A 12246-nucleotide genomic window follows, 5' to 3' on the forward strand; every position below is an offset into this window, starting at 1 on the left:
ATATATCAAGTCAATTCTAATATACTCAAGCTATTGCGCCCCCCACCCCCCAACAACAACAACAACAAAAAAAGAAAAAAGAAAAAAAAAGTACATCCAATAAACAAAGAAAATATATCAAGTCAATTCTAATATACTCAAGCTATTCTCTCCCCCACCCAAAAAAGAAAAAAAAAAAAAAAAGGTACCTCCGATAAACAAAGAAAATTTGACTATTAGGAGTGGGTTTTATTATTTTTATTTTTGGGTGACTAGGAGTGGTTTGATTGGCCTTTTCAACCGCCAGAGATTATGTATCGATCCATTATCCAATAAATTTTTTTTTTTTGGATGAAAATCCATTATCCAATATTTCATATTTGTAGAAAGCAGAAACTAGAATGGTACATTCATTCTTTCTTGGACATCACTCATCACTTTCACTGCTAAAGCCTAAATCTTCGTTTTCTAATTGCATGGCTACACCTACACATTTGAATTCTTGTTCTTCAACGACCTTCACAGCCTCTTCTTCATTCACCAATGACACACATCATCTATCCAGTAGATTCGTCATTGTGCCCAGAAAACCTCATTCCTTCGCATGGGTCTCTCACTCTCAGACCCGTCTCAGAATTCATTCCAAAACCCACTTTCACCTCAAATCCTCAAATGGGCATCCACTAAATACTGTTTCTTTGCAAGATGGTGAGTTCTTGTTCTTTTCCATGTGTGATTCTCAGTTTTGTGATTCCCACTTCCTGGTATTGTTCTTCTTCTATTCTATGTGATAAACATGTGTGCGCATAAGCCCAAAGGGCTTCTCTTATTTATGGTTGTTGAATTGGTTTCAGATTGTCAGTTAATTTAGATTTTTCTTTTAGTTGCTTTTTTTTTTTTTTTTTTTTTTTTTGAGGAACTTCTTTAAGCATGCTTGTATTGAATGCTGTCTTCAACCTTAGGATATATAGAAAACTTTAAATTCACATGACATGATAATGGGAATTCTTATTCGATTACTAATTATTTGCTATATCTGGGTATAGTGGTTACGGTTTTGCCAGAAATTATTGAACTTGTGAAGTTAGCTAATTTTTTTTTTTTTTTTCTTTTTTCATAGATATTGGTTTAGTGTCCAAAAGTACTGTTTATCAACATGATTAAAGTTATCTAACAGTAACAATTGCTGCAAGTGATCACAAAGTTAAATGGTTTGGAAGATTAGGCATATTTGGTTTTTCAACCCACCTCTTCTTTATGTTGCCATTCGATTACTGCGTCTGTAATCTGTTCTATACCACTCTTTTTCTTTGTTTAGTTTCTTAATGTTCAATCTTAGAATGGATTTTGGAGTAGGTTCAGCTGGAACTCCTCTGCCCAAAAAACATGTGGAGAGTCGAGGGAAAGAGGGATCTCTTCCCTTCCCTGAATCTGACAATGCAGAATCTACTCTCAGCATAACTGTCGTTGGAGCTTCAGGAGACCTTGCCAAAAAGAAGATATTTCCAGCACTTTTTGCTCTTTATTATGAAGATTGTCTGCCCAAGGTTCAATTCTTCATTGCTTTATAAATTAATATTGTGTAACATTATCAGTAGTTTTGAATTTCAGAAGGTGAAAATTTTAGCAATGGTTAACCAATTCTAACTTCATATCTTTATTATTTACTTGTGTTTATACAGAATTTTGTAGTGTTTGGTTATGCTCGGACTAAAATGACTGATGAGGAGCTAAGGAACATGATTAGCAGAACCCTAACCTGCAGAATTGATAAGAGGTATTATATTGCTCAACCATCATTCACATGCAAAAACATATTTCTATTTTTTGTATGAGAAGTGCTACATCCACAACATTTTCACAATAATTTCATAATAAATCATAGGTGTTAAGTTGTTATTGGTTCTAATTTGAATCTACAACTTAAATTACTTTTTTGCTCACCAATAACAACCAATAAACAACTTTTCCCTTAGGGTTTGTTGTGAAAATGTTGTGGATATAGCATTTTTTTTTTTTTTTTTTTTTGTATTTTATATATTTATATTTGGCAACAACTTACAGGGAAAATTGTGAAGACAAAATGGATCAGTTCTTGAAAAGATGCTTTTACCATTCAGGACAGTATAATTCTGAGGAGCATTTTGTAGAATTAGACAAAAAGATGAAAGAGAAAGAGGTAATTATTTTGTATTTACTGTATTATTAAGTATAGAATATTGTAATTGTGATGGATAGAGCTTCATTTTTAGCAGTTGATGTAATTTGCTATCCTATACCTGTTTACTACCTGAGAGAGAGAGAGGAACCCAATTATATTGTTTAGTAATTAAAACTTAGCAGAACCCCAAGTGATTGGTCTAATGGTTCCTTGGTCTCAAGATTCTCACCACAAGATCCTGAGTTTTGACTCACCCCACAAACATGCAACCAACTCCTTGGAGCTAATTGGGGCCATCCCTTGGGAGCAATCTTAGTAATTACCTGGTATGCATGGGACGAGGTGACTGCACATGCCCAAGGATTAGTCAGATCTCAAAAAGCTTTGGACACCCAGTGAGCCAAAAATAAATATATAAAACTTAGTAGAAACAAGATCTTTATTTGGGTACACCATAGTCCACCTCCTTGATTCTTTCCATTGGTTCTGCTATTCCTTGACTATTCTTGTAACTCTGATCCAAGAAAGAACAGGCCTCACAGAAGGCACTCCATGTAAACAGCCACTACACAAACTGTGATATTCAAATGAAGTTACATTGAAAAGGTTAGAGAAGCTCTTTCTAACTACATAGATGTTGTTGCAGAAGTCTTAATTTCTATGACAGATCTGAAGTATTTATGGAGGTCCAACTGGGATAAGTGTGGCTATCTAAATTTTTATGTTGCACAAATGTGGTAGATTTTCATTGACATGGAATCAAACTTTGAAGTAATACATGGCTTGGTACTGAAGCTTACACTTTAATTCTCTAGTAATGCTCCTTTCTTTCAGGCTGGAAAACTGTCAAATAGGTTGTTTTACTTGTCTGTACCTCCAAACATATTTGTTGATGTCGTGAGATGTGCTAGCCTTAGAGCTTCTTCAGAAAATGGGTGGATGAGGGTCATTGTTGAAAAGCCATTTGGTCGTGACTCGGAGTCATCTGGTGAACTAACAAGATGCTTGAAGCAGTACCTTACTGAAGATCAAATATTCAGGTTCATCTTTATTTGTTGGTTTTTTTTTTTTTTTTTTTTGGTACTCACAGAGCTAGCGAGAAAATCTTGATCTTTTAGATAATTTTCAGGATTGACCATTACTTGGGGAAGGAGCTTGTTGAGAATCTATCAGTGCTTCGCTTCTCAAATCTTGTTTTTGAGCCTCTATGGTCCCGGAACTACATCCGCAATGTGCAACTGATATTTTCTGAAGATTTTGGCACTGAAGGTCGAGGGGGGTGAGTTCCATACCTATCTATATATATCTAAAAGCCAAAGCGTAGATCTGCCATGTCATTGACTACACAATCATTCTTTTTCTTATTTAATTTTTATTCCTAAATTTTGTCGACAATATTAAATATATAAATATTTTTTTGAGAATATATATATTGACTTTACACATTCATCTTGAGCGGTTTTAATTTTATATATAACTTTGCCTTTACACATTCGTTTACTTTAATTTAGATGTTATAACTAAGCAATAAAATCAATGAAGAATCTAAAACCAAAAACAAAGTCTATACATATCTATCTATACTATTATATAATAACGGAAGTTTTTTTTTTTTTTTTTTTTTTTTAATACAAGATAGAATTTCTACTCTAACCTAATCTAAGTGTATATGTTTGTAAAGCTCCCTCCTGAAGACTTGAACCCTGGCCCTTACCCCATACACCTCGTAAGCACTTATACTCATGGAGTGACCATCGCACCAAGAGTGTGCGATGGTAATAATGGAAGCTTTAAAATATATTTACAAAAGCTCTTTTTGTGCCATGTCATTAGCAGTCTTTTTTAATTTTTTTTGTTTAAGTTTTTGCAATTTTTACTTGGTTTAATTTTTCATCTTTTTCAACCATTATCTTCTTAGTTCAATTTTTCATCTTCTCCAATCATTTGCTTCTTAAATTTTTCATTTGATTTCCTTTATAAATTTTTAAATTTTCTCCTTTATATCTTTATAAATTCTACGATTTCACTTTTTTGAACATTTCATCTACTTCCACTCTTCCAACATTTCATCTTCATAAATTCAACGGTTTCACTTTTTTGAACCTTTCATTTGCTTTCACTCTTTCTCTTCCAACTTGATTTTCTTATAAATTTCTTTTACTTCATTTTCACCTCTCTCCTCTATTCCTTCCAAGTTGTTCACTGCAAAAAAGGTAAATTCTCTCTTTCTCTCTCTCTCTCTCTCCAATTTTGTCTCTTTTGATGCTTTTTTTTAATTGTTTCAACCACTTTTTCCCCCTAATGGTTCTTTTTCTTATTGTTGATTTAATTGTCACTTCACATTTGTTTCTCTTTTTGGCAAATATGTATTGACTTTTATGCATATTTAGTTATTTTGGTATTCCAATTCCTGATTAAAAAAAATTCCTTTTTTTTAGTGATTCAATTAGATGTTAAACTATGGGACTTTACTAAGTTTTGTTTATTTTTAAATCATTATGGGTGAACAAAACTGTAGTTTTTGTAGAGAAAGTACTCTTAATAATTGTATTAAAAATACTTTATAGTGCCACTTATTTAGATAAAAGTAAAGGTTAATCAAATGGAAATAATTGAATGAGTGACAAATTTTAGCTTTTGCAATTATATTTTCATTATTATTTTTGTTGTTGTTGTTATTATTATTAATAATTATTATAATGATGCACATAAAAACTTAATTATGAGATTTTGCTAATAATTGTTTATTCTATAATCTTTTTGAGTGAACAAATTTGCAGTTTCTGCAAAGAAAGTAATATTAATAGATTATAAATAAAAAATTATTTTCCTGATTGATCAAATTAATCATTGTTTTTTTATTTTTTTATTTTAAGAATACTAAGTATTTTTAAAAACACACACAAGGAGAGGGGAGAAATTCTTAAAGAAATTGACAGTGGTATATATCCAAAAGGGTCTAACTCTTGAATACACAGCATAGATTTTAATCATTGTTAAGTGATGGTTGATATGACATTTTGCAAAATGATGATTAATGAGACATTTTGTTTTTTTGCAAAGCATCTTCATGTAGGTATGTTTTGATTCGATGTATTTTTATGGATGTATTGAGAATTTGAGATAAGTAATGTATTCAAGAAAAGAGATCATGATTATACTTTGTATACTTCAAAAGAGATAGATTGGTTTGAAATTAAAGATAACATTAAAATATAATGCTACAAGTTGAAATTTATTAATGGCAGAAAAAAGCTATTTTTCTCATTCTTTTCTAAATGTCATAATTGGAAAATTTTAATCCACACTATATTCTATCACTAGCAAATTGGTTCATAACATGAATCGATGAAAATAATCTTAATATAAAATAAAATATAATTTTTTATTTATAGGGAGCACAAAATTGCAAGGAAGACCCTTGCCCTTTGCTGGTTTCGTAAATAGTTATATAAAAAAAGAAAATTTCTTAGTTAATAGTTTAATACATTTAAAATGAAATTCTCTTATGAGAAAACACTATGTTAGTCTTAATATATAATTTTATGAATATTTTAAAAAATAAATTATATATTACATTTTATTTTAAAATAATTAGATATTCTCCAGTATCCCGTGGGATTGCAACTAGTGTTTCCTAATAACATACCAAGCCAAAAGAAATCCATTTTCAAGGGGAGCTAGGGTTGTATGATGATGTGAAAAATTCTATAGTTAAACGTTATTAAAATAATAATTTGTATTGAGAATTCATGTTCTATTGAATTCTATCTTCAGATTGCCAATTAGAGAATCACTAAGACCTTTCAGTGATTCGATGCACCCTTCTTTACTATTTATTCCTTCTTTTAAAAAAAAATACAAATACAAACAAATGTGAGACTAGAGTTTCTTGAAAATATGTGAAATGCATATGAACACGTAAGAGTTTGTAACTATACTATTATAATTTAGTAGTTCTATGTCTAAATTGATAAGTCACATGACACAAGTAATGACACAGGATTTTATTAAATATTCAAGGGAGGCCAAAAAACTTTTAATTTAAGAATATTATGAGAGAGGGAATGGTAAATTTAATCATTTAATCACATACGTGGGAATTTAAATGGGAGGTAAAGAGGAGGAGACAGGGATCGAACTCAGGACCTCCTATTCTGATACTATATTAAATTACCGATTGTCCTAAAAGTTTAAGCTATTGGGATATGGTAAATTTAATCATTTAACCAAATACTTGTAACAATACCTATAATGAAATTACTTATCCTTTCTCAAACAATGATCACCTGCTTGTTTTTGTTCATGTTCCCAGATATTTTGATAACTATGGAATCATACGAGATATAATGCAAAATCATCTTCTGCAAATACTAGCACTTTTTGCGATGGAGACTCCTGTCAGCTTAGATGCTGAGGATATCAGGAATGAAAAGGTATTATTATGCTTTCTTTTTTACTGTCTTTACTATCAAGATTGCAGTGTTAATTATTTATTTTATAATTTACCACTTGCTTTTTAAAAACCTAGCTAAAATTCAGTAAAAAAACTGTTGACTGAATTTAGAAAAAAAATTTCAGAAGGGTCTTATGAAAGATTGGTTTCATTTATGAGGATATTGTAATGTAATGATGAGTTGCAAATGGCCTTGATTCAGGTTAAGGTCCTAAGGTCAATGAGACCACTGCAGCTTGAAGATGTAGTTGTTGGTCAATATAAGGGCCACAGCAAGGGTGGGAAATCATATCCTGCTTATACAGATGACCCCACAGTGCCAAAAGACAGTCTTACTGCAACCTTTGCAGCTGCAGCTCTCTTTATTAATAATGCCAGATGGGATGGGGTTCCTTTCCTGATGAAAGCTGGCAAGGCTCTCCATACTAAGCGGTATGTAGAATTTCTTCTTAATTAGTGTTTGTTGGATGGGCGTGTGCGTCTGCTGCGTTTGCGTTTTTGCCCTTTTTTTTTTTCCAGCTCAGCGCTCTTGCACTGTTCATGTCCCATGAACAGTGCTAAACAGTAGTGAATAATAATGAACAGTAACCGAAAAATATTTTTTTTATTATTTTCAGTTTTCAGCAAAATAAACAGTATCCAAACCCATACTTAGTGAGAATCTTCTCCTTAAGCATCCCCTGTATGTTGTTGGGATGTAATAATTAATGATCTGAAAAACTTGTTGCAATGGTACTCCAGAGCAGAAATTCGAGTTCAGTTCAGACATGTACCTGGTAACTTGTACAAGCGAAATTTTGGAACTGACTTAGGCAAGGCTACAAATGAGCTTGTGCTTCGTGTGCAACCTGATGAAGCCATTTATTTGAAGATCAACAACAAAGTTCCTGGTCTTGGAATGAGATTAGATCGCAGTGACTTAAATTTGCTTTACCGTGCAAGGTATGAGAATCATAAATACATTTTGTTGACTGTGTCGGTTCTCTTAATTTCTTGACGTAGTGTAAGTGATATGTGGATAATATCAAAAATACAATTTTCTTCTGCCTTAATAACTATGGTTTCAACTTTCATAACCTTAGTGCCTTCTAGACATTCGAAGACATTTATTATCTTGAGTGCATGCTTTAATGTGATCTCACTCATTCTTTGAATTAAGTCCTCATCTCTAGATCTGTTCTTAGACATGGAATTCTTGCTGTGAGCAATATTTTATAAAATTATAAACCACAAATCATGAATGACAAGTAACAGTTACTTAGCCAAAAAAAAAAAATGATGAGTAATGGTTAAAGTTAGGAGTAAATGATACAGGATATATGGATAAAAAATAGTGCAACCACATTAAAGCATCTATGTTGCACTATGGACTTTGCAGTTCCTGTGAAGGCATTGTTTTAAGACTCTGGTTCCAATGTGCAGGTATCCCAGAGAAATACCAGATGCATACGAGCGGCTACTTTTAGATGCAATAGAAGGGGAGCGGAGGTTGTTCATTAGAAGTGATGAGCTTGATGCTGCTTGGACGCTATTCACACCATTGTTAAATGAGCTTGAAGGGAAGAAGATAGTTCCAGAGCTCTACCCATATGGTAGTAGAGGACCAGTTGGAGCACATTATCTTGCCGCCAATCACAATATTCGATGGGGAGATCTCAGTGGTGAGGATTCATGAGTAGCAAAGAGTTCTCTGTTCTGATTATGTTGGATGCTTACAATGGACTCCTGTTTTTATACAAGGTTTGTTTTGTTTTGTTTTTATTATTATTTTTAAGTGCATGATATGCTGTGTTAGTATGCAATTTTTTTGTCACCCTGCATAGCAAAGGGTTAGTATAGAATGAGTGCAGAGCATTTGATATTGTGTATGTAAATTGACTGAATAATATGTAAAGGACAGATGAAAATGGAGTAAACTCAGATCAATGAATAAATGGACAGTTGATCTTTGGTTCACCAATTTTATGTTCGTTCCTAGCCTATTAATAAGGCTAACTGAATTATATCGTGGAGTATAATGCATGTCATGAGCATTTGCTCTAAATGGTGTAGGACACTAATATTTAGTATAAAAACCACCAAAAAAATATATCTTTTTTATAAAATAAAATAAAATATAAAAAATTAAAAAAAAAAAAAAAAGCTATTCAAATAAGCGGAATATAACGCACACTTAGTGGAATGTCTTGAGAAAACTATTTCAGAAACCCATCATTGTAAGTTTAGTTGGACATGCATGTAAAGTCCTGGAAGGACTGCATGGCAGTTGGCAGAAACTGGCAAAGCCAAAAACCTAAACAATACCCTTATTAATTAATTAACTTTGAGCAAGGCCAACACAATCCCCATCTGAAGTCTGTGGTGTCAAAAGAAAGTATCGCCCTTGGGGCTTTAGCAGTAAACTACTGGGAATTAAACAAAGCCTTTATAGCCTATTTTACCTCAATAGGTTGTTTAGCTTCCAATAACGTACTCCATCCTACATTTCGCATTTTGATGCCCTTTGTTTAGGTCAAAAACTTTATGTTACAGGTTGCCATGCATTGCTTCAAAAAAAATGGTAATTTTATGCATTCCATGATAATCTTGCCATTGATCTTAGCGGGTGATAATGAACCAAATGATTAGCCAAGGCTTGTTATGTAATGTTCTCTCTGCTTTTCTAATTATATAGCTTGAAACCGAATTTTTTACATCCCTCTCTCGTAAACACCTTATTTTTGAGCCAACCACAAACACAAGTAAGAGGGGGAAGTCAGAAGTGTGAAAATTTCAGATACATTTTCATGTCTATTGACTTAGGGGTAATAAAACCTTGTCAAGAGCTTGTCTCTAGATGCATTAGTATGGGGTTCCCCCTTTTCTGGAAATGATATTTTCATGTTTGTGCAATGCCTGCATTTGCATGTCTCTTAAATATGCATTTGCATGCTCAGATTCTATAAGCAGTGTGAGCTAGCGAGCCACGAAGAAACAAGCATGCTACATGACATATATTACCTATATAAACAAATAAACAAACTTCATCCTTCAGATTTCCATTAGCCATACCATGTTTAAATTGCTAAAGCATTAGCAACTTAGCATAAGGCCGTTCAAAACAATTTTTAAGCCAAATTGATGATCACCATCAAGAACCACACACCAAATATATATATTTATTTATTTTTATATATATATATATATAGGACAAGACTTAGGTACACAATTTATGTGCTGTTTCTTAAATTCTCCTCTTAAGATTTTGTAATGTGGCTTTTTTCTTATGAGATGGAAGTGTATTTTTTAGTTAAGTAGCCACATGGTAGAAACTTAAGAAGGAAACCTAAGGAACAATATCTAAGATACTGCACATAAATTTTGTCCACATATATATATATATATATATATATATATATATATATATATATATATATACATATACATACAGGGGCGGAGCTAGGGGAGTCGAGGGGGGGCAGTTGCTCCCCCTGGCTCCTTGAAAAAAAATCCTTAGTAGGTATTTTATGAACTATTCTTTTGGTACTTCACCCTGACCCAAAAAAAAAAAAAAAAAAATTCCACTTTAACACCAAGAAAGTAGGGAAAAAAAAAAAAATCTTCTCCCACATACCAAAGGTCCGTTTGGTTAACCCACGTTTGCGTTTGCTTTGTTCTGCATTTTTGGCCTCTTTTTTTTATTATTTTAAGTCTAGCGCCTGTTGCACTATTCATGGGACATGAACAGTACAATCAGGCCAATGAACAATAAATTCATTAATGAACAGTAACCAAAATATTTTTTTTTTTATTTTCAGTTTTTAGCAAAATAAGCAGTATCCAAACGTACACCAAGTGTGCGCTTGGGACAAGCTGAAAATTTCAGCTTATTTTTGCTACTATTCATGAGCCTCACTGCACTTTTTTTACTATTCACGGGTCTCATTGTACTATTCAGCTAACTTTTATCTTTATCTATAATACTTTTAGTAAAAAAAAAATTAGTTTCAGCTAAATAAGCTGTTCTCAAATGATCACTATGTCATATCACTTTTTCACCAAATTTCTATTCATATTAGTTTTATCTTACCACCTATGTCTTCACCAATTTCATTGTTCCTTTTTTTTTTTTTCCTCAATCATTATTATTAGTTTACTATTCACAACACTTTTATTGTGGAACAATGCTATGAACACTACAAATTTTACAAATTGATGAGTTATCAATCTTAAAAAAATTCATTCAAACATTTATTTATTATATTGTTTAAGTGTCATACATTCTTGTCACATCAGTTTGTGAGTTTTTTACAGTAGAATTTATAGTTGTTTTTGCTTTGAGAAATTTTATATCCGCAATATTTTAACAACACTTTCACAACAAATCTTAAGTAATAGGTTGTTACTGGTTGTTATTGGTGAGCAAAAAAGTAATTTCAGTGGTAGGTTGAAATTTGAACCAGTATCAATTTATCACTTATGATTTGTTGTGAAAGTATTGTGAAAATTTTGCTTATCCCATTTTTTCATGGCAATTCAATTAGTGGTCCCCATAAGTAACACATAATTATTAGAAGAAAGAAAAATACTTAATTTCCTTTTAATACAATTTTAATCTCCCCCCCCCCCCCTCTCCCCTCAACTGAAATCCTGACTCTGCCACTGTGTATGTGTGTGTGTGTGTATATACAGGAACTTTGGCTCAATGTATCGAGCTAGTGTCAAGAGGTATTGAGAGAAACTTAGAAAAAGTTCGATAGAAGTGACATGTGCCGAGAGGTATCCAGATTGCTATCAAGTTGGTATCGAGAAGCATAGAAACATGAATTTTGAAGAGAGAAAAGACATAAAAATTATGCAAACAAGATAAAACCAAAACCAACCAAACATCAATGCATGAAAAGCATGTTAAACACTCAAACAAATCAAACTCTAAAGGCAAAGCACTCTAAATTCCAAAACACTAAACATGTCTAACCAATTTTATTTTTCAAAAACAAGTTAAGACAGTTTAGTTAGCTTTTACTAACACATGTATTCCTTGTCATGGACAATTCACATTGTACCTGTACAATTGTATCAATAGTAGCAAAGAATTGCTGTTGTGTGTAAAACTTTTGCAAGTAATCATAAGTATCTCATCATGTAAAAATAATGATATAAGAGAATCAAGAATGCTCACACACAATCATAACTATTTGATATGGCCTTTGAGGTATATCATATAACTCCCACATCTCCTAGAAACACACTTGCAACCATATTTAAAAGCATTTGATTCTTTTAGCTTTTTCATTTTTTTTTTCTTTTAATCACAATGAAGCATATCATGCATGAGCATATTAGAGAGAAAAGAAAATATCCTTTGATTTTTTTTTTTTTATTCAAACATCCTTTTCTTGTTATGCAAGTGCTACACTTTACTGAGCATGGCTTTTATGATTTGCACATAAGTATTTATGATTGACGGATTTTAGTAATAAGATGGTAATTTATGCCTTTCTCTTAGGATTTTTTAGTTATTTCCATTAAAAAGAGTGATATAGTTATGAGTAAAACATACAAATCGCACAACAAGCCACAAAGCTCACAATGCTTAATTGTGCATAAAAATGCTCATCTAAGCTACAAGAGATAGAAAGTTATGAAACCTTGTTTCATTGGCCATTCA

General features: G+C 32.2%; 1 protein-coding gene across 3 annotated transcripts; it reads left to right on the forward strand.

Moving 5' to 3' along the window:
- Positions 1–319: 319 nt before the first annotated feature.
- On the forward strand, positions 320–11772 carry LOC126695187 (glucose-6-phosphate 1-dehydrogenase, chloroplastic). Of its 3 annotated transcripts, XR_007645994.1 has the most exons (11): positions 320–687; positions 1336–1526; positions 1662–1756; positions 2044–2158; positions 2975–3180; positions 3270–3419; positions 6456–6576; positions 6799–7028; positions 7338–7538; positions 8019–8336; positions 11268–11772. XR_007645994.1 is itself a non-coding variant. In XM_050391850.1 (10 exons), the coding sequence occupies exons 1-10, from the start codon at positions 381–383 to the stop codon at positions 8269–8271; spliced, it is 1869 nt and encodes a 622-aa protein (XP_050247807.1). In that variant the 5' UTR covers positions 320–380; the 3' UTR covers positions 8272–8556. The 3 variants fall into 3 exon arrangements, 2 of the variants coding, with proteins under 2 accessions (XP_050247807.1, XP_050247808.1); XM_050391850.1 differs by lacking the exon at positions 11268–11772 and having other exon boundaries at positions 8019–8556; XM_050391851.1 differs by lacking the exon at positions 11268–11772 and having other exon boundaries at positions 321–687; positions 1319–1526; positions 8019–8556.
- Positions 11773–12246: the final 474 nt, after the last annotated feature.

This window comes from Quercus robur, chromosome 8 (assembly GCF_932294415.1).
Source record: "Quercus robur chromosome 8, dhQueRobu3.1, whole genome shotgun sequence".
NCBI lineage: Eukaryota > Viridiplantae > Streptophyta > Magnoliopsida > Fagales > Fagaceae > Quercus > Quercus robur.

Excerpts from the sequence above, each read along its gene's own strand:
- LOC126695187 (XM_050391850.1), top strand. The coding sequence starts at position 381 with ATGGTACATTCATTCTTTCTTGGACATCACTCATCACTTTCACTGCTA. Across the intron at positions 1,527-1,661 it reads ATGAAGATTGTCTGCCCAAG|AATTTTGTAGTGTTTGGTTA; the intron begins GTTCAATTCTTC and ends GTGTTTATACAG. Across the intron at positions 6,577-6,798 it reads AGGATATCAGGAATGAAAAG|GTTAAGGTCCTAAGGTCAAT; the intron begins GTATTATTATGC and ends GCCTTGATTCAG.